Consider the following 27,955-nt stretch of genomic DNA (forward strand, 5'->3'; position numbering starts at 1 on the left):
AAAATCTGGGGAATGGATTAACACTCCATATTTACTATTTACAAACAATGGTAAAAGAAGGTGATTCAACAAAGAGTATAGTCCTGTGGGCCACACTACTTGTACTGCACATATTAACTGCTTGCCATATGTATTATCTTCCATTCACTATATTGTTATCTAGATTTGAGTCCATTAGCAACTTACAGACCAGGAAAGTTTCCAGGGTATAAGCTTTCAAGAGTCAAAGCTCTGTTTGTCAGACACAAGTAGGAATGGTGATCCGTGAGTCTTTATAGCCCATTTAGAAGGAGGGGATTGCAAAGAAAGGAACCAGGATGCAAAAGCACAATGCAAAATATAATCAGCTTGATTAGAACAGGGGAGAATGATTAGGGGCAGAAAATTAGCATCTGTGGTGAGCTAAGAATCCTATGTCTCTATTCAGCCCTGGGGGGTTCTGAATTTGTGAACGAACTCAGGTTTAGAAATGTTATGTTGCAATCTCCCCTTCAAGCATCTCTGTTTGAGGACTTCCAGTCTCAGGTCATCAATGGAACATTGTACTCCAATACTTTAATCTTGGCGGTATTAAGCGACTATTTCCCTCAAGGCTGTGTTTCATTGGGAATGTACATTATATATATGCATATCAACATGCAGAAGGCTAAATGAGATTTCTTGCCACTTGAGAACACTGACTTATCAAGCAGCCAGTGAGTATTTTGGAGTTTTACCCGCAGACTATAGAACAATTTGCTTGAACAGTGTTGGTAGAAAGACATGCTTTATTCTAGCTGTTCTATGAAAGATTTCAGAAGCTTTCTCTTTTGTAGTTCTTCCTGTTTCCTGATGGCACCCTTCAGCAGAATCAGCAGCTATCTCAATTCAACTGCATCAGTCCCACGTTGGCAAGATAACACCACCGAACCGGGACCTCAACCTTCTCATGCCTACTATGCTCTCTGCTACTGCATCTTGATCGTAGTCATTGTCTTTGGCAACATTTTGGTCTGCTTAGCAGTTCTGAAGGAGCGTAGCTTGCAAACTACCACCAACTACCTCGTGGTAAGCCTGGCAGTATCAGATCTGCTTGTGGCCACTTTGGTGATACCATGGGCGGTATACCTCGAGGTGAGTGCAGCTTAGGCCAACCGTCCCATCATGTCTATTTTTGGCACTTATGCATGTATGAGAAGTCCTAAAAATATGACAATCCACAAAATAGATAATGTTCTATAGCAATGTCTTTAATATTTCTCTTTCCTCTCTTTTCACGTTATAAAATGATTGTACAATAGATATTTTTTCAGGTCATGAAACTGGGGGTCAGATTAATTACAAAATAGGACTCTGGGAGCTAATATGATATGAAGACTTAGCAAATTAGATGGAAGTTGGGCTGCAGATAGGTGACTGATTCTGCCCAGCAAATACAACATAGTAACCTACCATATATATTTGACTGTATATATAATCAGAATGAGGAACTCATCTATTGGGTCACCTGAGGATATTCTTGGTGAGTATCTCATATTCTGCTAGGTTTATAAGAAAAACAACCATAACAGAAAAATATATAACCCAGATTGCATCATAAAAATTAATGTGCAGAGCAATAAGAGTAAGATTATCCCATCATCTTCTAGAGTTGCATCCCAAGTTTGCTGTCCTTAACAGAAAGGAAATAAGGCCTAAAAACATGATAATCCTTACTTCTCTAAGTCTATATATTGTGAATATGAAACCTGGGAATATATCCTAGGAATACAACGGCTACGAAGTTAAACATATAAATTCCAAAGGCAGGCAAACATCAGTGATTTCAACAGACCTCAATACATGTGAGAGGGTCCAACAGTTAGTGAAACCAGGTGCCATAATTACAGTTGCCTGTCCCAGATCTGGAGATGCTTCAGTAACTCCAGCACTGGCGTCTGCTCCACCGTTGCAAAGGTTCCTTCTCACATTTACACCCATCACCTAGTCTAGCTAATAAGACTTCATTTCTTCATAGCAGGTGGATGAGGGAGACTGGAAAAGGCACCCCCTTTTTATATTATGCTGGCTGGAAAGGGGGGTGTTCAGTGGGCTGATAGATGCTCTTGGCCCATTGAAAACACCCCCGTTGCTAGAAATCTTCAGAAGGTGCTGTAAGACCATTTATTTTCCAGGGCTTTTAATGGTGTGTATAAACTGCAGGAATTTTACAGAGGGGAGGGATTGGGGATTTTATTTTGTATGTTTTAAATTGTAATTTGCAAGCCACGGTAAGGAGAGGTGAGATATAAATGTGTTAAATAAATAAATAGGCATGGAGAGGGTGTACAGAGCATCTCATTAGGGTTGCAAGCTTCTGACAAAACTCCTCTGAGCAACAGAGAGAAATGTTTTGTTCCTGCTCGTGCAACCAAACATCAGGAAAAGTTGCACCTGATGATCTCCAATCTGCACACCAGTAAAAAGCGCAGGAACTGATCAGGAAAGAAGAGGGCAACTTTAGGGGGCTTCCGGTGGTGCGCTGGGACGAGTACGACGTTCCCTCAGGTTGTCCTGGGGAAAATCCAAGTTTGCGCTAATTTAGGGGTGATATATGCACCCCAATCCGACCCTAGCAAGTGGGTCGGACAGCAGGAATTCCCTGCAGCCCGCAAACGCAGTTTGACCTCCCAAAGACTCTGAGGGAGCTTTTATAAGTCCCCCAGAGCTTTGGACGCCGGTCCTGCGAGGGCAATTAGGGAAAGGAATCGCCAAAACGCAACTTTGGCATAAGGCTCTACCCTCCACCACCTTAACACCAACATAAGGACTATTTTAAGAAAAGAACCTCACCTCTCGATGCCTAAGTGAGTACAAAGAACCCTTCGTCTTTTACTGGCATTACCGAATAACCGGGGGGTAGATGAAGATATTCCCAGTACCTCTGCTCCTCCCTTATTTCAATCGGGAAAGTTTGATTCGTAAATTCCATCAGGATTAGCGGCAGGAGCCTTATCAAATAGATCAGCTTAAATCAAAACAAAGAGTTGGAAGGACGCTTAGATGATGGACTAAAATCTCCACCAATGAGAAGCAACTTTGAGGGAAGGGGAGGGTGAATTTCTTCCTGATTCTCTGGTGAAAAAGAATTTCCTGCCACATTAGCAGCAAGGGATTCATCAGACCGGAAGCCCCTCTATACCACCCTCTCTATCATCTGAGTCACAACAACAGGAAACAAGTCGTAGGACCGGATACGCATCGCACTTGAGTAACACAGAAACAATTCCTGAAGGAAACAACCATCGAGATGAGGCGGTAGAAGGTCCACGGCAAATTCAACTTCCGGAATACTTCCTGGTAGATCCGACCTAGAGCGTCCAGTAAAACTCGTTGGTATTTCAAAACTTTATTAAGCTGTTTTAAAGCCAAATTTGGCTCTTTTCAACCCGAAAAAATTATTAAGCTGATCATTGAATTACCCTCTATTAATCACCATCTGGAGGGCCCTGTCTGAGGACATGACTTTTACCAGCTTTATTCCAATGTAAATATCTGGAACCCAGCCCCGTTCTGGCTCACTGCATAGCCCTGCCTATACTAAACTGAAGGAGTCAGTACAAGTTTCAGCTATGGATAAGAAATTACAGGATATGTTAGCCAAACAAACAGAGGCAACAACCAAGCAGTTTGAACAGATGTCTACACAGATGGCACAGCTAACTTCTATGATGACAAATCTTGGCCAAGCATCTCAAGCTATTAACCACAAATTGGATGTGGTAACAGGAGACCTTAAAGAAGTAAAAACTCAAATGAGTACTATGCAGTCAGATATGCAAGCAATGGATTCATCAATAAAGAAAGTGATGGAAGAGCATAAGGATACAAAGAAAAAATTAGCAAGCCAAGAAAAACAGATTGAAACAATACAATTAAATCAGACAGCTGTAAAAGATCAAATAGCCATGATGGAGATGAGAGTGAGAGAGACCAACCTTCGTCTGCGCAATTTTCCAGATATGATGGGAGATAACAAAGAAACTGCAGTTCCAAATCTGGCCTACCTGTTTCAAATGGACGAACAAGAATTGAACCAAGCTATTAACAGAGTATACAGAATACCATTACCTGCTAGAATGAAAAGGTCTAAGCCAAGAGACCTGATGATAGTGTTCTATGACACTAGGATTAAGGATAAGATCATGAAGATGCATTATGACAACCCGGTGTCAGCAGGAGACACTCCTCTAATTTTATTAAAGGACATACCAAGACATCTACTCTCACAGAGGAATAATTACAAAGAATTTGTGTCTGTTTTGAAAGCTAATGGTATCAAATATCGCTGGATTATGCCACAAGGCTTGGCTTTTACCTACAAAGAAATGAAAATGACAATTACATCTACAGCAGATGTGGGAAAATTTCTGAGGAAATACAAATCAGATCTTAAAGGATTAACTGGGGATCAAAAGGAAGAGGAAGAAGAACAAGAAGAAGAAGAAGAATCACAGGGAGCAGTAGGAGGAACTAAATTATAGACTGCATATTTTGCTTCAATAATCATTGTACCATGGCAAAAGTAATTTCTTGGAATGTGAACGGTTTGAATGAAAAAACTAAAAGGGCTAGAATTTTCAAATATCTACAGAAATACAAATACTCCCTAATTTGTTTACAAGAGACTCATATAGCAAAAAAACACAAAAAATATTTGGATAGGCAAATGCTTGGACAAGCATTTGTGGCATTGGCCAAAACAAAAACTAAGGGAGTAGTAATATATGCTCATTCTAGCCTCAGTCCTGAATTACTATATAAAGACAACGAAGGGAGAATTGTAATTATAAAAACCAAAATATTGGGGCAAAAGACGATTGTGGTAGGAATATATGCTCCCAATGAAGGAAAAACAAAATTTTATGGACAATTGCATGAACTGATCTCTCAGTATGCCAATGACCAGATTCTATTGATGGGTGACTTAAATGGCGTTATTCTCCCAATTTTGGATAAAAAATCAAAAGCAAAAGACGAAAATGAAGGATGTTTACCCAAAACCTTCTTCACCATGGCTACAGAATTGGAATTACAAGACATCTGGAGAACAATGAATACTACAGCCAAAGAATATACCTTTTATTCAGCGAGACATGACTCACACTCCAGAATAGACATGATTTGGGCTAGTAAATCAATTTTTACGCAACTACGTAAAATACATATTTTACCAAGAACTTTTTCTGATCACAATCCGGTTACATTTGAGTGGAACAATAAACAAGCATTCAGATGGCGATTGAATGATAAACTTTTAAAGGAAAATAAGATTCAAAAAGAATTATATGATTTGATTAAAGACTTTTTTGAAGTTAATCTTAATGGAGAAACTACGCTGAATATAGTGTGGGATGCATTTAAAGCAGTTCTAAGAGGATTTATGATACAGAAACATGCAGCGTGGAGGAAAACTCAACTACAATTTACCAATAATATACTTTGGGATTTACAAAATTTGGAACAAAAACTTGTTATGGCGTTACAAGAAGAAGAGAAAAATGAAATACAAATGAAGATCTCTGTATCTAAACACCAATTAAATTTGGTCATAATGGAGGAAATGAACAAAAACTTAAAATTTGCCAAACAAAAATATTTTGAACATGCTAATAAACCTGGGAAATTTTTAGCAACACAACTGAAAGACTCATTTCAGAAGCAGATTATAACAAAAATTCAAACTGCTAAAGGACCAGTTCATTCAACTACAGATATACAAAAAGAATTTGTTTCATTTTACACTAAGCTGTATCAGAAAGAAAATATTTCAAAACAGAAAATAGATAAGTTCTTAAGTTCAATACAGATGAATATTCTTTCAATAGACCAACGAGAATGGATAGATGCTCCAATTACAAGGGAAGAAATACAAGAAGCAATAATGAAACAAAAACCGGACAAGACACCTGGACCAGATGGAATTACTGCACTATTTTATAGAACATTTAGTGACAATTTAGCAGACTTTTTTGTATTACTTTGCAATACAATTTTGGATAAGGGAGTAGCCCCAGAGACTTGGTCGCATGCATACATATCGTTGATACCCAAGGAAGGAAGAGATCCAGAAAAAACATCAAACTATAGACCTATTTCGTTGTTAAATGTGGACTATAAGATTTATGCCTCGGTCTTATCGAATAGGATAAGAAAATTTATTAAAGACCTTATACATGAAGATCAGGCGGGCTTTGTTCCAGGAAGGCAAATTAAAGACAATATAAGAATCTTATTGGACTCATTAGAATATTATGATCAGAATATTCAACGATCAGCCGCCTTTGTATTTTTGGATGCGGAAAAAGCCTTTGATATGGTCTCATGGGACTTTATGGAAAAAACATTAGAAAAATTAAATTTTGGAGACCGTTTTTTGAAAGGTATATCGGCTATTTACACATCCCAACAAGCGAAAATTTTGGTGAATGAATCAATGTCGGAAAATTGTCAAATTAAGAAAGGAACTAGACAAGGTTGTCCTTTGTCTCCGTTATTATTTTTGTTGGTGTTGGAAACATTATGTTGTAAACTAAGGAGCATGGAGGACATTCGCGGTCTAAAAATTAAAAAACATGAATTTAAATTGAGAGCATTCGCGGATGACCTCCTGTTAATTCTAGAAAACCCAACACAATCAATGAAGATACTACAAGAAACTCTGGACGACTTTGGGGAGATATCGGGATTTAAAGTTAATCAAGAAAAAACAAAGACAATTTTCAAGAATTTACCAGAAATAGAGCAACAAGAATTCATCTCGTTTACAGGTTGGGAGAAGGCCAACAAAGTTAAATATTTGGGAATCTGGATCTCAGCGAAGAACAAAGAATTGTTAATTAACAATTACTTTAAACTATGGGGTAAAATAAAAACTGATATGATCATTTGGTCAAATAAAAAGTTGTCACTACTGGGACGTATTTCAATAATTCAAATGAATGTGTTACCAAGGATGCTCTTCTTATTCCAAAACTTGCCTATAATATCACATGTTAAATACTTTGATATTTGGAGGAAGGACATTTTAAACTTCATCTGGCAAGGGAAAAAACCGAGGATTGCTTATAAATATTTGGTGGACCTTAAAGTCAGAGGAGGTTTAGCATTACCAAACTTTCAACTTTACGCTGAAGTGGTAGCCTTAACATGGCTAAAAGACTGGATAACCTTATCAAATACACGTTTACTGGAGCTTGAAGGCTTTAATAATATTAGTGGATGGCATGGCTATTTATGGTATGACAAAATCAAGATACAAGCATCATTTAGGAATCATATAATCAGGTCCTCTCTACTGCGTATTTGGATGAAATATAAACATATTTTGGAACCAGCAACACCGATGTGGATTTCACCGCAAGAAATGTTAACACTACGTCCACTTAGACCGGACAAATTTATAATTTACCAGGAATTAATTAACTGGGAGGGGAAAAATGTTCATTAAAGGAATTTCAATTTTTTAAAGAGGATTTACAATGGTTGCAATATTGTCAGATTAAATCAGTTTTTGTACAAGATATGAAAAATGGATTTTCTAAAGAAAAGTCCCCTTTCCACAAGATGTTACTAGAAAACAATCTGAAACTGATTTCTAAAATGTACAATCTACTTTTAACAATATACTGTGAGCAGGAGACAATTAAACCAACTATGATCGACTGGGCTCAAAACATGGGACATGATATTGCTTTAAATAAATGGGAAAGACTATGGTCAAAAGATTTGAAAGGAATAAATGCGCAATCAATTCGAGAAAACATTTATAAAATGATGTATAGATGGCATTTAACACCTAAGAAGATTGCAAAGATATATAAAGTGACATCCCCTAAGTGCTGGAAATGTAATAAGGAAATTGGTTCCTTCTATCATATGTGGTGGACTTGTGATAAAGCTAAAGATTTTTGGGATATGATCTACAATGAATTGAGATTAATAGTACAAAAAAATATACCCAAAACACCAGAAATGATGCTATTAAGTATGATACCTGACGACTTGCTAATACAAAGAACTTTTTTGATCTATACTACAACAGCTGCGAGACTGCTTTATGCAGCAAAATGGAAAGGGGCAGAAATTCCCGAGAAAAAAGACTGGATTGGGAAAATGTTTGAATTGGTGGAAATGGCAAAACTTACAGCCATTTTAAATGAAAAAGACAATGTTCGATTTTTAGGGGAATGGGAGGATTGGATGAAATATTGTGAATATGAATTAAAACTGGGGAAAATGGAAGAATACTTATTAATCTGATCTAGAGGACACAATTAATATTAAGAGTTATAATCATTTATATTAATAGAAGATGTTTTATGAAAGTTAAATGAATTTATGATAGTTAAGATCAGACCAATTACGATGGGATGAATACTTTATTAAGAGGCGGAGAGAGGTGATGGGGAAGTCATAAATTTTCCTTTAATTTGTTTTTTTTATTATGAATTCAAGAAACCATAACAACATAGAGTTAAAATTTTGAATTTCATATTGCTTTTATTGTTGTTTACTATCATGGAAAATTTGTATTATAAAAACCAATAAAATTATTATAAAAAAAAAAAAGGAAAGAAGAGGGCAACTTTAGAGCGCCCATTTCTCCTGGCATCTGTCCATGTCCTACCAGGAACGTCCACATCACACATTGAGAACCACCTCCTCAAATGAATTGCCTTATGAACCTGTTGTACTAGATGGTTGCATTGTTTCTGCTCTGAACATTCTCATCACAACTTTCAGTATTATAAGAACATTTCAATTTAACTTAATTAGGCCACAATACTGTGCAGGGCTGCAAGCTGATGTCCCAAGCTTTATAAAGTCTATGGACAAGCCGATCCCTTTGACTTTAATTGGACTTAGGTTCTTAGTGAATGTGCCTAGAATTGCAACTTTAGTTTCTGAACTAGTTTAATTAAATTGCTGTGTCAAATTGTGGGCCACACGATTTTCAAATGTGACTCAACTGCAGCAAATGCATACAAAACATATACATTAACTCTTGTTCCATCTATAGGTCGGGTGATGGTCAATCTTTATAGTAATTTTACCTCTGTTTTGTGCCAATCTTTCAAATCGGTATTTGTGAAATAACAATGATGCTGTAATTAAAAGAAACTTAGATGTTTATGCTAATAACTGGCAGTACTAATAGTGACACTGATGATTAATTATTCATGGCATATCACAGTTGATAAAAAATGAAAGAGGGAAAATCTCATAGTATACACCCAGTTTTGCTCACATAATGAACCTTGTGGGAAAACAAAGGATAATTTCTAAAGAGCAATTTTCTCTATGGAATATTAAAAGTGAAAAAGTGGACTTAAAATTTACAGGGGGGCACACAAGAAGGAAGGAGTACATGAACAAAAATATGAGAAGAAAGGATACTGGACCGCTAAAACCTCTAAAACTAGTGATCTTTTGCAGTCTGTAGTACCTTTCATCTCAGGAATTCAAAGCACTTTGCAAATATTAAAAACTTCATCAGTCCTTACAACCACCTTCGAAAGTCAGACAAATTATTGCCAAGGCTCTAGTAATGAAGTTCACAGCAGGAGGCTTGGTTTTAACTTTGCAGCATGTTCAGAGTCAATAAATGGAGTTAGGAAGTACCCGGATTGAGGTCTAGAAAGGCCCAGAAGAATCATTTACTTTAGTCAGTTTACAGTGCAGTCGTAAGAACACTATCCATTGAATGGACCTGAATAGGATTCTGAGTTTAGGATTGTACTGTAAGTGAGAAAGCCCTTCATAATAATAATTCTTGTAGCTGGGTTATGTAGGGGGTGAAACTACATGTTACTTTGGGGAACTGTGATTGGATCCCAAACAAAAATTATCTAGACCTTGGGGATCTGGGTTGTGATGGTGGGATGGGGAGTGCTAATTCTTTGCCCCCATGACATTTACTTAATTGAAAATGTACCACTCAGGTGCATTTAGCCCCAGAAGGCAGAAAAGGTCAGGAACAATATGGGTTGTTATGGGTTCTCTCTTATAACCCCCAGCTACTCACTCCTCTGCCCAACTCTGCACACTAAGACTTTTAGAAGTTCAGTCTGATAAAACACTAACTCTTTTAGCTTTTATTATGCCTACAGATAAACTTTACTCAATGCAAACTTAACTGTCATAGTCAGCAAATATGATTAATGTTGATTTAACTGTTTTTATTGTTACTATTGCTGATTGCTCGTTATAAGATGGGTTTTTGTTTACTGCTAGAGGATATTACAAGTAAAGGTAACATATATGTCTGTGCAGTTTTAAAATTTATTTATTGCTGTTTTATTAATATTTGTGTTCTGGTTTTGTGATAGTTGTGCTTTATTGCCAGAAAGCCAGAACACTAATATTTATATTAATGATTTGTTAAAACTGGCTCAGTTTTATAACTGTAAATCACCTTGGGTGCTGATGCCACAGAAAAGCAGGATAAACATTCCTTGAATGAATGAATGAATGAGTCAATGAATGAATGAATGAATGAGGGAGATCCAGGTTCAAAATCCCCAGTCAATCATGAAGCTCATTAGATTACTTTGGGCCTATCATAATCTCTCAGCCTAATATACTGCACAGGATTTTTGTAAGGATAAAATGGAGGAGGGGAGACCATATATGATTCAAAATGTGATCGATTGCATTTGCTGGACTAGGCCAATAGAAATTTGCCCTGGGTGGTAAAAAGACCAACAATATTTACCCTGAAGGTGCAATTTAAGCTTATTCTCATGGAAGTTGTCACTTGATTGGCAAGAACTTTCCTCCAGACCATGAACTTTCCAGTCCATTAGGCAGTTCAATCTGCCCTGGCATCCAAGATGTGATACTTGTGTGTGTGTGTCTTGAACCACAGCAGATGAATACTTTGAACTAATGAGAGCTATAAGCAGATGAACCATCCCTTTAATGTCTATTAAATTTAATGTAGGAAAGATATAGGTATAAACCATTATTGTAACTGATGGAATAAAGACTGTTCTTGTAAATAAAACATATGGCAGAAATCTGTCGTGTTTGGAAGCTAGAAGATAATAGGCAAAGCCAAACTCCATTTCAATTAAAGTTCTCTGGTTACCAAACAAATTAATCCCTTTGTTCTGTTACTCAAGGAATGAAACAAAGTCAATGGTATGTTTTCTAAAGGTGGTCCACTTCAGGCTAAAAATGAAAAGAGCTGATGTGCACTTGATGTCATGTACACAGTTAATATTTTTTAAGTGTAGCGATACCTTGTTGAGGTCATTAGAGCTGATCCAAGGCCTTTCCTACTAACAAAACTATAAAGGTCAGGAGGCAATTCACTTTGGTTTCCCCACAATCATGTGCTTATGTGCCTTTTCCAGAGAGTTGATAATGAATGCTGTTGCCTAAGCAACCTAAGTAAATGTATGTTTCCTGGGATATGTTGGTCATGTAGAGCCTGCCAGGTGATATTAAGAATTATCAGAAAATGTAGTAGCAAATTAGCCTGAATTGCACAGCCTCATTACGATGGTGAGCTTTTACAATGAATGGGATTAGGGGTTTATAGAAAGTTGTCATTCTTGTCCATAAAATCCAGGAGAGATTTGTAACCAAGTGAATGTCAAACAATTGACATTGCAGTTCTATGTACAGTTAAAATCAGTGGGTTTAGGCTGGAATAACTGTGTAGGATTGCACTATACCAAGTCTTTGATAACTTCAGAATAATCTGGGTGCATGACACTAAATCCAGATAGCATCCTGATCCTAATCTTATTTATTTGGGAGTAAATTCTACTGTTTGTTGCTAACACAAAAGATACACCAGGCTGGATTAAAACACAAGCTTTTCTTAACACTTCCAGTAGCATTTTGCTTCCTTCTCTTCCTTATGATTCACTTCCTTTTCTATTTCAAAGAAAATGTAGCAACTGTCAGACTAGACTACAAAGTCTTTAGCAAGGGAAAAAACTGTGAAACACACTTTTAATTAATTATATATTAATTAATTAATTCCATTTTCTGTGTAGCAATGTACAAGTAGATGATGCACTCTTAAACTACTGGAAAGCCACTGGCTGCTGTACATATCAACATGCTTTCAGCTACCATTCCAAGTACAGCTCATGATCTCTTGTCTATAGTTAGGGCAACTGCCTTTGCTTCAGTTCCTTGGGCAGGACCTCACATCTGAAAGATCTGCATTAGGCATTTTTAGGATTACAGTACCCACCAGATTGAGGAAGGAGATTGCCAAAATACGCAGAAATAATCAGCTGCAGACAAACTCAAAAGAGATATCAATAGAATGCCACTGCTGGCCAGTTACAGGCTCACAGCTCAAACCAGTCTGATGGATCATCAATGGTCAACACCACGACCTGGATTTCTTTCTCATTCACCTCAGGTGGTAAGCCTTTCCCTGCTTACATGTATCCCCCTACCCTAAAACAGTCTCTTGCCAACAACAATAATAACCTAACAGAGACACAAACCCTGGAACTACATCCTTCAACGAACCCTGATACCAATCTGTCCCCCACAATATTGTAAGACTTAATAATGCCCATTTGTACATTCTTCAATGTTACATAACATCCTATGACAACAGTGCATTTTATTCTCCACATAGGACAAACAGTAATATCTCTGTATAAAGGAATAAATGGATACCATTTTGGCATCTGAAAGATCTGGGGAGGGGCTGTGGCTCAGTGGTAGAGCATCTGCTTGGCATGCAGAAGGTCCCAGGTTCAATCCCCGGCATCTCCAGTTAAAGGGACTAGGTGAGCAGGTGATGGGAAAGACCTCTGCCTGAGACCCTGGAGAGCCGCTGCCGGTCTGAGTAGACAATACTGACTTTGATGGACCAAGGGACTGATTCGGTATAAGGCAGCTTCATGTGTGTTCATGTGTGACATAAAAATGGGAATATTCAGAAATCACTGGGAGAACATTTCATTCTCTGTTGCTGATTTAAAAGCCACCATTTTCCAACAGAAGACTTTCAATGGGTAATTCCAATGTGAAACTGCTGAATTAGAATCATCATACAATTTGAATGCATCGTCTGAGGTTTGAACAATGATCTGGGGATTTCTCGGCCATTGCAGGTGTTAATTGATTTAGCAAAACTGTGTGTATGTAAAATGCCATCAAGTCGCAGCCAACTTATGGCTACCTTGCAGGATTTTCAAGACGAGAGACGTTCAGAGTTGATTTGCCATTGTCTGCCTCTGCATGGGCTGAGAGAGTTCTGTGGCTGGGCCAAGTTCACCCAGCAGGCTTCGTGTGGAGGAGGGGGAATCGAACCTGGTTCTTCAAATTAGAGTCCACTGCTCTTAATCACTACACCATGCTGGCTCCCATAACTAGGGTTGCCAACCTCCAGGTAGTAGCTGGAGATCACCTGCTATTACAACTGATCTCCAATGGATAGAGATCAGTTCGCCTGGAGAAAATGGCCGCTTTGGCAACTGGACTCTGGTAACTCTACCCATAACTAGGGAAACTAGCAAAACTAGGGAAATTAAATTTTTCCAGTTACTGCTATTGTGAATAGTCTTGATTATATTAGAATTTTACATAATTTTACACAATTACATCACATCCCGTACTTTCTGCATTTTGTAGCCCTTCGATTTTGCAATCTTCAACTTTTTTTCTTCATTATTTTGTACATCTCTATATGCCAAGTAGGGGCATCTGACAAAGTGGCCTCTAGTCCAAGCAAGTTTATGCAAGAAAAAAAATCTGTTTTTAAGGTGCCCCGAGACTCCCGGGTATTTTTGCTGCAACAAATGAACACAACTTAGGGTTGCCAACCTCCAGGTACTGCTGTGTTCCGTATGGAAAAATACCGAAATAATGAACAAAATTTACAACTAAACCTTGTTTGCTTTTACTGGCTGTTGTATATACTTCATACAAACTTAGTCATATGGCTTATTTCATACACATACATACAGATTTACATATCTGAATTCACAGGCATAATATGCCCCTACAATTTTTCCAAATCCGGTGTAATTGCCAATTTTTCCATGAGCGTTACTTGCCCTTACAATCTATGCTGTGCCATATGCCATGCCATGCCATGCCATGCCAATTTTATTTCCCGGGATTGGGTAAAGTTTCAATAATTTTTATCACGGCATCAACTGAATTTGAGGCAACAGCCTTCCCCTGCCGGTCTCCTGCTATTACAACTGATCTCCAGCCGACAGAGATCAGTTCACCTGGAGAAAATGGCTGCTTTGGCCATTGGACTCTATGGCATTGGAGTCCCTCCCCTCCCCAAACCCCACCCTCCTTAGGCTTCACCCCAAAAACCTCCCTCCGGTGGCAAGGAGGGACCTGGCAACCCTAACACAACTGCTCCTCTGGAACTGGAATGTAATGTTATCGAAGCGCCGTCTCCTAAAGGCATGCACACCAGAGACATGCCATTTAGATGCAAACTCACTCTGGGCCTGGCGACATATTGTGGGGTTTTTAACTGACATTCTAACAAACATGTTCTAGACTCCTTTTTTTGTTGGTTGGTTTGTATCCAACTGAGCAAATTGGGGCTTTTTATGTGGCACAGCAACAAATCTCTGTCTAATAACAGACTTGTGCCTCTCGTTGTGGGAAAGCTGGTATGAAACAAAGCAATAATGAATAATGATGAGCAAATCAAACCCAGGGCTAAAGAACCATGAAGGGCAACTGAACAGATGCTGCTTGTTTCAATCGCTCTTTCGAATTTACTATATATGTATATTATGATTGTTGAAAATCAGTCACAGGCAGAGAGATCTCATGTTTCTGTAAGTAATTTCCACAGGCCTAAAGCCAGTGCTTCATGTGATGTGCCACTGAACCATGGTCCTGTTTTGTATGGGTATTCATATTTTAAATTGCCTTCAGTTAGGCCTTCTATTGCCTCAGGAACCTCCTTTTGGTCACAGTATAACTTAGTGAGTTATTATTAACACCATTGAAGGGAAATTAAATCCCTCTGAGCTTGGAAGCCAGCTCTGTGATATCATCTGCTTCTTACCTCACAGGGCAGGCTCTGAACTTAAGAGGCAAATTAACAGCACTGTGGGAGAGGGAAACTAATGCATTTAGAGTGGGGTTAATTATTATTTTTTTGAAAAGTTTCTCTGCTTGCAAAAACTGGGAGGAGATGGAATCTATTATCTAGCGAACCACATTTTCAGGAAGCTAGTATAGGTTGAACAAACCCCCAGTAACTAGCTGAGACATGTGGTCATTTATGCATGAGTACTTGAACTCACATTCGCCCCGTCTGACTCGGTTGTTCCTCGGAGTTCTGCACAGGTTTTCCGTCCATTAGAAATGACCTCGCTGCCAGCCCTCGCAATGTCTGGGTCTTCCCATTCCTCGGTTAACCCGACTCTTCCCTCTCCCCTGAGCTCAGCCTGGCTTAAATCTCTGTGCAGAAGGCAAAGCTTGGGCCACAGGAAGATTAGCATCCCTCACAGCCAATCACAAAGCAGCATGTAAAGAGGCAGGGATTCAAACGTGTCCTGATTCCTGCTTCTTCAGGGCTCTTTCTAAGCAAAAGAAAGGCTTTTTAAAACCGAAGCTTGGATTCCCCCCCCCCTTTCTTTCAGAATGCTCTTTTTTTTGCTTTTTGTTCTTAAAATGCTTTTTTATGCAGCAGTTGGGTTTCGGGGTGGGGAATCTTCTCTCACAGTGGGCACTGCGAAGTAAGCCAATTACAAAGCAGCATTTAAAGGGGCGGGACTTGATTTGAGCTTGGAGTGAGCTTGGGGCATAGATGCCCAACTGGGAAGTGTGGGTCCAGCCAGCAACAAACCTCAGGGAAAACTCCCATGCATAAATGATAGGGTTGCCAACCTCCAGGTAATAGCTGGCGATCTCCTGCTACTTCAACCGATCTCCAGCCGATAGAGATCATTTTCCCTGGAGAAAATGGCCGCTTTGGTAATTGAACTCTATGGCATTGAAGTCCCTCCCCTCCCCAAACCACGCCCTCTTCAGGCTCCGCCCCAAAAACCTCCCGCAGGTGACGAAGAGGGACCTGGCAACCCTAATAAATGACCATCCTCTGTTTTATGGATTCCCAGGTTCCATTGTGAGAGAGGGTCTAGTCATGTACATGGGCACCTGTCCTTGAACATAAGAGCAGCTTTCCCCTCTTTCCCCTCACTCCCTTGTAGAGTCCTCAGCAGCTCAGGAAATAAACATAAAAGACTGTGGTTACTGTTGTCACATCATATTATGGTCTGGATCCCATAATTTCTATCAGTGGTACAGGACTTCCTTGCCTCCCTTCTGCAATTACAGCCAAAAATGATTCCTGAAATGCTGTTCCTGATGGACTGGGGGCAGGAGGAGTCAGAACTCTGCAGCATAAGGGGAAAAATTAGTGAAAACCATTCCTCCGTTCTGTCAGCAAAAAAAATGTTTCCATAGGACCCAGGGCTATGTGCTTCATAGCATGAATTAAGTGTAAACCTGTGTTCATTTAGTACCTCCTGGTACAATCCTAGAGGTAACACCCTTCAAAATCCAGTGGAATCAATGGGCATAGAAGGGTGTAACTCACTTTAGGAAGACACAGCAAATGGTCTGATTGCCTTTATTGTGAAGGGACTGACCGCACTTAGCTACTTTCTGTTCCTTGCTACGTTTCCACAAGTAATCCCAAAGGATTTGATTTTGTACTAGGACAAGCTTGCTTTATGTTCTGAACAGAAGAATCACTTTGTAGTTTTTACAGAAATCAGACTGCGGTCTGTTTTCCCTCTACTTATTCAGATTACTGAAGCAGCACACAGTGAGAATGGAAATATGTTCTGGATGAACGCAGAGCTGCCCTTGAGACTGACCTGTAAGTCCCAGCTGGTGCAAAATGCCACGGCGAGGCTCCTCACGAGGACCTCGTAGTGAGAGCATATTACACCAGTGCTAAAACAGATGCACTGGCTCCAGCTGGAGTATTGGATCAGGTTTGAGGTGCTGGTTTTGTCCTTTAAAGCCGAACGATGGCCTAGGACCATCGTACCTACGGGACCGCCTATCCTGGTATGCCTCCCAGAGAGCCTTACGCTCTACGAACAACAACTTACTAGCGGTCCCCAGCCTGAAGCATGTGCAGCTGTCCTCGATGAGGGCCAGGGCTTTCTCGGACCTGGCCTCGCCCTGGTGGAATAGTCTCCCGGGTAACATCAGGGTCCTGCGGGACCCTAAAAGAGTTCTGCAGGGCCTGCGAAATGGAGCTATTCCACCAGGCCTACAACTGAGGGCAGCCACAAACTTTTTTCAAGCTTTCCATCATCACTGGCCTCCCCATCCCTTGACACCCCACTTGTCATCTGTGGGGGTGATCCTGCTATCCGCCCCACAGCAGTTATTAAGACTATTCTGACTACTACTATACCAATGCCATCTTGTTCTAAATTGCTGTGCTGTTGTGTTTTAATATGGATATTTTAATGTTTTTATGGTTCTGTTGGTTTTAAAGGTCGTAAACTGCCCTGAGCCCGGATTGACTGGAAATGAGGGCGGGCTATATATGTGAATATAACTAAATAAAATAAATATACAAACTTAGAAGTTATGATTTTTCCTCTAAGATGGGTGCAAGTAGCTCTTCTTAGGATTGTACTATATGTTTAGAAGAAGAGTTTATTTTTATATGCCGACTTTCTCTGCCACTTAAGGCAGAATCAAACCGGCTTACAATCACCTTCCCTTCCCCTCCCCACAACAGACACCCTGTGAGGTAGGTGGAGCTGAGAGAATGTGACTAGCCCAAGGTCACCCAGCTGGCTTTGTGTGTAGGAGTGGGGAAACAAATCCAGTTCACCAGATTAGCCTCCGCCGCTCATGTGGAGGAGCGGGGAATCAAACCTGGTTCTCCAGATCAGAATCCACCGCTCCAAACCACCGCTGTTAACCACTACACCATGCTGGCTCTCAGGTTTACCCAGGTCTTTAGCCATTGTTGTGTATGTACATAGTTGGCAGACAGGCAGGGGAACGGAGGAGCTTGAGTCTTGGACGAAGGATCCTAAACCCTGCACACGTGATTGGCCCCCTGCCGGCAAGCGCCATTGGTCCTAAGCCGGCACGCGCCATTGGTACCCCGGGGTTGTTACCCCCCATCACGGATCAGGGGGGAGTGGCCGCAGGTGGCCAGGGTAGCATATAAGCAGGGCCATTTCCACTGTATGCTCAGTTCAGTTCTTCACTACAATAAAGCGTTGTTGTTGGAACTCCGTCTCGACCTCGTGTGTCCTCCCCACGCGGACTTAACAGCCATGATCCCCCAGAATCCATCCTTTTCTTTCAACAACTGTATGTGATGTGGCCCAAAGTCCAATAAATTAGGATATGTTGGTATAATAGAAATCTAGGCAAGATGGGTTCGCCCCCTTCTGATCATCCTATAAACACAAATCTAACAGTTAAATCTTTTGTTATATCAGATGTAATTCAATTTCCATAGTATTTACTTTGTTGTGATATTGCAGAATAGGATTTTTAAATTCCAAATTCACCTGTTCATCAGATTGCCTTTATCAGCATGAAGGATGGTCACTATAGTTTCCTTCTAGTTTTGTGATTAGGGTTACCATCCTCCAGGCACTAGCTGGAGATCTCCTGCTATTATAACTGATTTCCAGCCAATAGAGATCAGTTCACCTGGAGAAAAAATGGCCACTTTGGCCATTGGACTCTATGGCATTGAAGTCCCTCCCCTCCCCAAACCCCACCCTCCTCAGTCTCTGCCCCAAAAACCTCCCGCTGGTAGCAAAGAGGGACCTGGCAACCCTATTTGTGATGGTGGGCGAGCCAGCCAAGTGCTATGTGGCACAACAATTTCCTTGTCTGTGACACAAGAATAATACTATTTGTCTCTCAAAAGTTCCATGAGATGCTTGTTCGGTGCTGTTTATCATACAACTATTTCACTATGCTGTGGGGGAAGCTGCCACTACAGCACATTAGTATTATTCAGTTCACTTTGTGATTAATATGCAGGTGACGGGAGGAGTTTGGAATTTCAGCCGTGTCTGCTGTGACATTTTTGTAACCATGGACGTGATGATGTGCACAGCCAGCATTTTAAATCTCTGCGCTATCAGCATTGACAGGTAAGAACCAAAGAGCTATGATAGTAAGGTATGATGGAAGGTGGGGATTTTCTGATGGACTCCAACATTGGGAAATAGGTTGGATTTGAATAAGTTAGGCATGGATGTAGCAAAGACAGTTTATCGAGTGCTGTGTCATATCTTAGCCAAAACTAAAGAATAGCCAAGTCTTAGTTCAGGTTTCAGCTAAAATGGATGCTAGACTACTTTTGACAAGAAGCAGGGCCTTTTCTGTTTTAGCCTTGGTCTTCTGGAATACTTATCTGCAGGATATCTATGGATCTCCCTTTGCGCATGATCAATTTACTCCTGATTTTCTTGGGGGTTGATCCACAAGCAGTGGAACTGGTTTGGGCATGGTTCTTCCACTCGCCTGCTCTCCCTGTGCATTTTCACAGTTGTGGAGTCAGTATATTTTCTTCCACATGTGCCTTAAATAATAAAGATTTTCAAAGGAAGTTACTGTCAGCACTCCCACCCCCTGTTATTTTTTGCATGCTTATATCAATATATCAATATCATGGCTGATTTTTTTTTTAAAAAGCACTAAAATATTGATATATTGATATACTGCTCTAACAATAGGCCAAGCAGGTTCTCTCATTTAAAAATCTCTAGCCTCTTCCTTGTGGAGATACGCCTTTCCCCTTATATCTCCATGGCGGAAGCTTGTCTGCAGGGCAGGGGAGGAGGAGAGGGAGTGGTTTGATGCAGATGACAGTCCAATCATCAAAAAGTGGGCTGGAGGTGCATGAGAATGCATGGGAGTGCATGGGAACTGGCAAACTTGAGGGAAAAGGCATCTCAGAATCAGCTTCCAGAAAAAGATCAGGGTGAAAGTGCTCTTAAAAGAAATGGGGGGGGGGGGAACCAAGGAAAAACAAACAAGCAAACAAACAAAAAAGAAATGAAAACTAAAGATACAAAGATCTATGTGGGAATCAGGAGATAAACTGAAGTGGTGTAGGGCCAGAACAGCTACCCCCAAATCAATATCTTATGCTGTAAATATTGTTTGGATGCTTTTATTTTATGCTGCCTTTTGAATGTAAACTGAAAAACAGTATTTAATTTTTAAAAACTCAATAAATATAATGTGACATTGTTCTGACATGTATCACGCATCAACTTCCCATCCTATATCTTTGTAGCAGAATAAATCCAGGGAATGGTTGAAGGGCATGTGATTGTTTTTATACTTTTGAAGCAAAGCAGATATCAGAAGCAAACTACACGTTACATGGGTATGCAAGTAATATTCATTTTTATTGTATCGAAGATTTCGGTTATATAAATGTCCAAAAGATCTAAAATAAAAACATTTAAAATCACTAGAAAAATAAATCCAGACAATATAATTCTAAGAAAAAAAATTGAAACCAAGATACAAAAAACGTAGATTAAAACCCCGATCCTAAATAGAATAACACCCTTCCATGGACTTAAAAGTGTATAAATCTGTTTAGGATTACACTGTAAAGCTCTAATAACTAACAAAATTTGCCACGTGGCATTTAAAAGAAACCAAAGTTAGCACCAGGTGAATATGTCAGAAAAGGCATTCCACAAAATTTGGAGCAATTGCTTTTTTTAATTAAAAGCCATCCTGGGAAGCTCTGGTTTTTTGAGAGAAGCAGCATCATAGAAGGAAGGGGGCATCTCTCCCCCACCCCCGTTTCTCCATTTCTATTTCCCTGCTTAAAAATCATCCCAGTTGTTTTCCCCTGTGCGCTCTAGATGTGTGATTTTGAGCAGGAAAATGGTTAGTTGGGGAAGGATTAAGCATCAACGAATCTATTCAAAATTACTGTCTTCCATGGCTGATTTTATTTTATTAAATGATGAATCCTTCTTAAGTGTATTTGCATTGAATCCATCATTTACTCCTCAGTCTGGCCAGTTCCTACCATTTGGCCGGAGGTCACTTCTCTTGATGGGAACAGCTTCAGCACACTATGGTTTTTAGCAGCCACAGCTTGGTTGTTGATCTGCTTCCACAGACACAGCATATACCCACAAGCACACAGGCCACCTTTGTTGTTGACTTGGCTTAAGCCTTTAATTCACTTCCCATTAGCTGTAAGTAACTATCTGCTTCTCTGTTGTTCTTTCCTATTCCTTTTTCGCCCTTTCCCACTCTGCTTGTCTTGTTCATCTCTCACTATTCCTACCATCTAATCCTGCATTCTGCTTTCCACTCTCTATTATTTCCAACGTATTTGTTCCATTGTTGTTGTTGCACTCTCGCCCATTCTGGACACAACGTTCTCTTCCATTCTTTGTTCTCGCACGCACGCGCATACGCGCACACGCTCCCTCCTTTCCTGTACACTTCCTGTAACAACACACTCTCCATCACCCTTCCTTTGGAGTTGGTTCACCTTGCAGATATACTGCAGTGGTTATGCCTGTTCATTATCAGTACAGCACAGGGCCCAGCTCTTGCAGGAGGGTCTCCGTTATGATTGCATTGGTCTGGCTGCTGGCATTTGCGGTTTCCTGCCCTCTTCTCTTTGGCTTCAACACCACAGGTAATGTAACAGTATCTTGAAATACGAGCTTTATAACCAAGGCTGTTGTGATTTGAAGTCATTTGCAGTCAGTGCTTTAATGATTCAGGTTCTTCTTTGCTCAGGCAATACTTAACTGTAGAAATCTTGATCGTGGTAGCTGAGAAATTGCAGACCCTGAACTTTGTTTTAGGAGCTTAATTTCTATCAACAAACTTGTAGGCTTGTCCTTAGAAGCAGCCTTTATTGTCCACCGAGTAATTTTTGTGGTTTCTGAAGTTGTGCTCTCTCTCTGTCTCCCTTCAGAAGATCCCAGTATTTGCTCCATATCCAACCCCAACTTTGTTATCTACTCTTCTGTGGTGTCCTTCTATCTTCCCTTCTTGGTGACCCTGCTGCTCTATGTCCGGATTTACATCGTGCTGAGGCAAAGGCAGCGGAAGCGAGTCCTCACGAGACAAGGCAGCCAGCGTGTCAAAACCTGTTATAAACAGCAAGTATGGCCATGAACTGACTAATCAAGGCAGTGCTTCTCAGATGGCACAGAACTGGGCCCCTCTTTCGACACTAGTTAGATTTCCTGGCCCTACCCCAACTTGTTGGATTTCAGAGCCCACCTTCTGTACCTCCTCTGACACTCGCTTCCCAAATTCTGGCTCGCCATAACACCATTTTCACCCAACTGGATTCCTACCAATACACCTTATCCTTCCTTTCCCCACTGCCTTCCTCAGTCACCCTCTGGGTGTTGTATATTTCAGCTGTCATCTGTTCAGCCTGTTACAGTCACTGCTCATGTACCATACACAATCCCCACTCACTCAGTTTGAATACTTTGTCAAACAGTGAGATCACTGGTTCCCAACCAGGGGTCCATGGACCCCCAGGGGTCCGCGAGAACTAAATTAAGGTCCGCGAAACAAAGTTATAAACCCATAATAAATTAATATTTTCAATTAAAAGTTCTCTATTATAATATATATATAATCAAATATAATTCTAAGTTTAATGTTTAACTAACAGTTATGATTAAAGTTTATTTTCAAATTCCCGGAATTTTTATTTTGAACCTTGGGGTCCCTGCACCAAACAAAAAAGTCCTAGTGGTCCCTGGTCAAAAAAAGGTTGGGAACCACAGAGTGAGATGAATGCTCATCACAGTTCAGTCTGAATGTCCCACTGCTTCATGTCTCTTAGGTTTAACCCTCATCCCACACTTACACAGGGACAGGAGTTGAGACGTGCAGCCTTAAGACTCATGGCAGGAAAACGGCTCCATTTTCTGAACTGAAATCCTCTGGGGATTGTTATTTGACAAGGACTCAAAGAAAGAAAATTGTAGACTGTGTAGCTATAATTTCACTCTGAACAGAACGTCCCATTTCTCTGCAAAAAAACCATAAACAGATCTTTCTGAGTAGTGTTTCAGATTCTTGAGCACAGGAGAAGCAGCTTTGGGTCAGTCTTGTCTCCTCAGTCACTTTCCAGAGTTTCAGGGGGGAGGTCTTTCACAACACCTCCTACTGGAGCGTTTTAAGCTGAAGGCAAATGACAGCTTTTCAGAGAGTTGGAATGATATGACACACTACATTTTCGGGCACTGTGTGTAACACTACCTCCGTTTTCAAAATAAAAAGTTGCTGACAGGACTAGAATCAGAAGTAGAGAAAATGGGAGTAGGAGGGTCGCTTACAGTTTTCTCCCCTGACCATTTCCCCCCCGCACCTCAAAATTATGCTCCCTCAATGCTTTGCCATCTGCAAAGATTGGGATTGCTCATATCTTCTCTCCTGAAGATGGCAAAGCAGGCAGGGGAGTGATTTTGAGCAGAAAGGTGGCTGGAGGGGGAAAGGTTAAGTAGGCCCCCTCCCTCTTCCATTCTTCCACTCCTGATCAAAGCATACTGCAGCTGTTTTTCATTTTTTTAAAAAAATGGGAATTGGATACATGCATCTTTCATCTAACATGCAGTTTGGTCTTAAACAGTCGTGGTCCTTGGCACATGCACTCATTTCCTATGTCTCCCAGTCTTTCAGGTCCTTTCAATAACAGATCTGTTCTTAATGAAAGAGCAACCTGTGGGGATTCATGTGATTTCTTCACTTCAAAATTGTACTTTCCATTTTTAAAAAAATAATGGGCTTATACATATATAATGTATACATATGTCTGAGTTGTACTGTTTCCGTATTTAGGCTGGTTTGCGCTATTTTAATTAGTTAGGTTTCTACAATGGATCAGAGGACCTTGTGAGAACCGCACAAGCGTTGCCGATCTTCCTGACCTTCCCTGTTCCATATCCCAAAAAGTTTATTCCTGGTGTCACAAGACCCACATGGCGTAATAGCCATATAGATTGGAAGGCTGCATGGGGAGGAGGAAGGGAGCGATTATGTCCCCTTCCTCCTCTTCTGTCAGCTGATCTGCAATCACTCAAGAGGCAGAAGGGAGGGATTTTGCCTTTTTCCCTGACCTGGATGGCCCAGGCTAGCCTGATCTCGTTAGATCTCAGAAGCTAAGCAGGGTTGGCCCTGGTTAGTATTTGGATGGGAGACCACCAAGGAATACCAGGGTTGCTGTGCAGAGGAAGGCACTGGCAAACCACCTCTGTTAGTCTCTTGCCATGAAAACCCCAAAAGGGGTCGCCATAAGTCGGCTGTAACTTGACGGCACTTTACACACACCCCTTCCCCTCTGCAACTGTCTAACCTGTGCGGCTGTTACTCTCTCTCTTCGTGTTCTCCTCCAGACCATGCATAATTGTGTGCTGTCCCCACTTAGTCATCTTTTTTTCTAAACTGAAACTTCCCCAACTCTTTTGCCTTTGCTTTTATTGATCGAGACCATTCACCTAGGTGTTGAAAAGGGCTTGTCAGAGCCTTTCTTCTATGAGGCTTCAGAGATCATAAATGGGTTCCTGTCCTGATTGTGGCCTCTTGTTTTCCAGCAACGTACAGAGATAAAAGCTTTACACCAGAGTCCTCCAGATGCCCTCTCATGTTGCTTGCAGCTGAAGAGTTCTGGCCAGAAACTGTCTACTGAAAAGAAGCCTCTGACGCCCACTGAACTGCAGCAATACTGCAGTTTCTGTCATGAGGCTTCCGTCTCCAGTACAGGGAATAAAGAGGCCATCGACCTAAAGTTGAGGAAGAAAACCTCCTGCTTAGAGGTGCGCAAACTCAACAATGGCCAAACGGCGACCTCTTTAAGACTACCTTCCCAGCAGCATCGGGCAGTACAGCTCAGAGAGAGGAAGGCCACCCAAATGCTAGCTATAGTTCTGGGTAAGTAGAGACATTTCCTCCCCTTTGAAAGAGCAGTTTGCAAAGCAATGGGGCATGGGAGATGTGTAGGGTTGCCAACCTCCAGGTACTCTCTGGAGATCTCCTGCTATTACAACTAGTCTCCAGCCGATAGAGATCAGTTCCCCTGGAGAAAATGGCCACTTTGGCAATTGGATTCCGTGGCACTGAAGTCCCTCCCCTCCCCAAACCCTGCCCTCCTCAGTCTCTGACCCAAAAATCTCCAGGTATTTCCCAACCCGGAGCTGGCAACCCTAGAGATGCGCATTACAGCTTCCCAATTTGTTTTTAATGGCAAGCCGCTGTGGATTTGATTGGAAGAGGAGTGGGGTGAGCTGATTAACTCTTACCTGCTTTCCCACTCAAAACTGATACACAAATCCAAGCTCCTTTTCTACCCATGGGGGAAAAGATATGGGCATTGGGTGTTTTCAACCAAGGGTTTGAAAAACAGCTTTTCAGGCCAGAAACAGCAGGCATGGAAATAATAATGCAGCCATTTCTCCACTCAGTTCTGTCTTTTAAAAATTGGGTGACTTTGCATACATCTTCTATGCAATATTTGTTATGGATACTAACAAATAAATTCATAAGAATAAAAAAAGCTCGGCTGCAACAAACCAAGGATCTGTTGTGGAGTTTCTGCCACCTGTGGGGAAGGGGGTGGCCATTACTTAAAGCAGGTACATGAAATCCAAAAGTCTGACTGTTTTAAAGCAATGCATTACTCATGAGTAGGACTGCCAACCTTCAGGTGGCACCTGTAGATCTCCTATTATTACAATTGATCTATGGGGGACCAAGATCAGTTCCCCTGAAGAAAATGGCTGCTTTGGAGGGTGGACTCTCTCCTGGTACTATACCCTGCTGAGTTCCCCCCCAAACCCCACCCTTCCTAGATTCCACCCCCCAAAATCTCCAGGCAACCCTACCCACAAGGTTGTATGGTGAAAGATCAGTCTTTTCAGTGATCATTCTGTACAGGTACCCATCTTCTGACTGAAGAGGTGAGAAGCTTATTCCATGTCTCGGTGAAAATCTTCTAGCCCAGCCAATGATCACTCTGTGTTGTCTTTTAAGAACTTTATTTTAAAATCACTCTAGTTACCTGAACAGATATAATAAACAAAAATCACAATTATAGCAAAAACTCTAGAAAATGTAAATAAATAAAAAGCATGTATGTCATTCTCCTACCTAGCCTACATTTAAAAATGAAATGTAGTTTCTAAAATTCTTACCAAGTCTTTTCAGAAAAGATAATATCATCTCACCACAAACCAGATCTGAGTGATTCTGGGTTTTAGTGTGTGACTGTCTTATGTAGACATAATTTTGTGAGCCTCACATGACTTTATTAAACTGTCTAATTTGTTTTCTCCAAATTTGTAGACACCTCTGAGCATTCCAAATAATAATTGTTGCATTACTCTGTTCCATTTGTTCTAGAATTTATTCAGGGCATAAAGCCATTGATTCATATGTCATTCTTTTCAAAGCTGAAAACTATAAGTTAAGTAGAACAGTGAACAATGCATTTTTGCAGATTTTCACAAAAACCTAAAAGCAAACTCTCAGGTCTACTATGTCAAAACACAAAATGTTAAAATACACAACAGATCCCTCTAATCCAGTGCCCTGGATCCCACAGTGGCCAACAAGATGTCACAGACCTCTTTCACTATACCTCTCCCAGGCAACTAGTATTCTGTAAGATGCCACTTCTGAAGATGGCTAATAACTGGTGATAGACTGTCCCCTGTAAACATAAGGGACAGATCTCTTATCTAAACAGATTTTATATGTCAGTTTAGTCATTATAGGTGTGTGGTTTCTCACTAAATATTTAGCTTAACCCATGTTTTACTGTGCCTCCACACCTAAAGAAGAAGATTTTTAAACCCTCTTTTCTCTGCCTTTAAAGAGTCTCAAAGTGGCTTACAATCACCATCCCTTCTCCTCCCCACAACAGACACCTGGTGAGGGAGGTGGGGCTGAGAGAGTTCTGAGAGAACGGTGATAGCCCAAGGTCACTCAGCCGACTTAATGTGGAGGAATGGGGAATCAGACCCGGTTCTCCAGATTCGAGTCCACTGCTCATGTGGAGAATAAAACCCAGTTCTCCAGATTAGAGTCCACCGCTCTTAACCACTACGCCACGCTGGTTGAGGAATGGCCCTGCAAGGGCATTTCACATTTGACACTAAATAAAGCCTTTGGAACTACATTCAGTAATCCAAACATAAAAGTTATGTGTGTGCGTGGTTTTTAACCCATTCTCGTCCCCTTTCATTCCTGCTTTAAGAACATTCACACATGAGCCCAAATCTATAGTGTTTGATTTTATCCCATCCTTCCTCTAAGTAGCTCATGGCCACATACATGATTCTACTTTCTTCCATTTTATGATCAGAAAAACCCTGTGAGTGATTTTCTAAGACAGAATTTTATGCCCTTCTTAGTGTCTCCCATGGACTTAGAAGGGTGTACCTCTGTTACTTAGGATGGCACTATCAGTGAGTTTCATGGCAGAATGGGAATTTGACCCTGGCTTTCCCTAATTCTAGTCCAACCCTCTACCACGCTGGTTCTCACAAACAGCCAAAGTAATCTGAAAGGCAATCCCATGATACCTCCACTGTAATGCAAAACTCTTCACAGTGTATTTTCAACATGCCAGTTTGGTCATCTGAGTTAGCGCACAGGTGAATGATTTGGGATATATGGTTTGTGTTAGGAAGGATTTAGAACTTGGTTGAAGCCCCGTTGAGCCAAAGTAATGATGGTCTGTCCTTCTCCTTTAATCCTAGGGACATTCATAGTCTGCTGGCTGCCGTTTTTCTTAACTCATATATTGAACACCTACTGCCAAGCCTGTCACATCTCCCCAGAACTGTATGGAGCCACTACATGGCTTGGCTATGTAAACAGTGCCCTCAACCCCATCATCTACACCACCTTCAACAGTGAGTTCCGCAAAGCTTTTCTCAAGATCTTATATTGCTGA

General features: G+C 40.7%; 1 protein-coding gene across 1 annotated transcript; it reads left to right on the forward strand.

The window, feature by feature from the left end:
- Window positions 1–831: 831 nt before the first annotated feature.
- Window positions 832–27,955, forward strand: DRD3 (dopamine receptor D3). The gene is made up of 6 exons (XM_056858531.1): window positions 832–1,113; window positions 19,024–19,136; window positions 21,525–21,667; window positions 21,953–22,143; window positions 24,594–24,930; window positions 27,759–27,955. The coding sequence occupies exons 1-6, from the start codon at window positions 832–834 to the stop codon at window positions 27,953–27,955; spliced, it is 1,263 nt and encodes a 420-aa protein (XP_056714509.1).

This window comes from Euleptes europaea, chromosome 12 (assembly GCF_029931775.1).
Source record: "Euleptes europaea isolate rEulEur1 chromosome 12, rEulEur1.hap1, whole genome shotgun sequence".
Lineage (NCBI taxonomy): Eukaryota > Metazoa > Chordata > Lepidosauria > Squamata > Sphaerodactylidae > Euleptes > Euleptes europaea.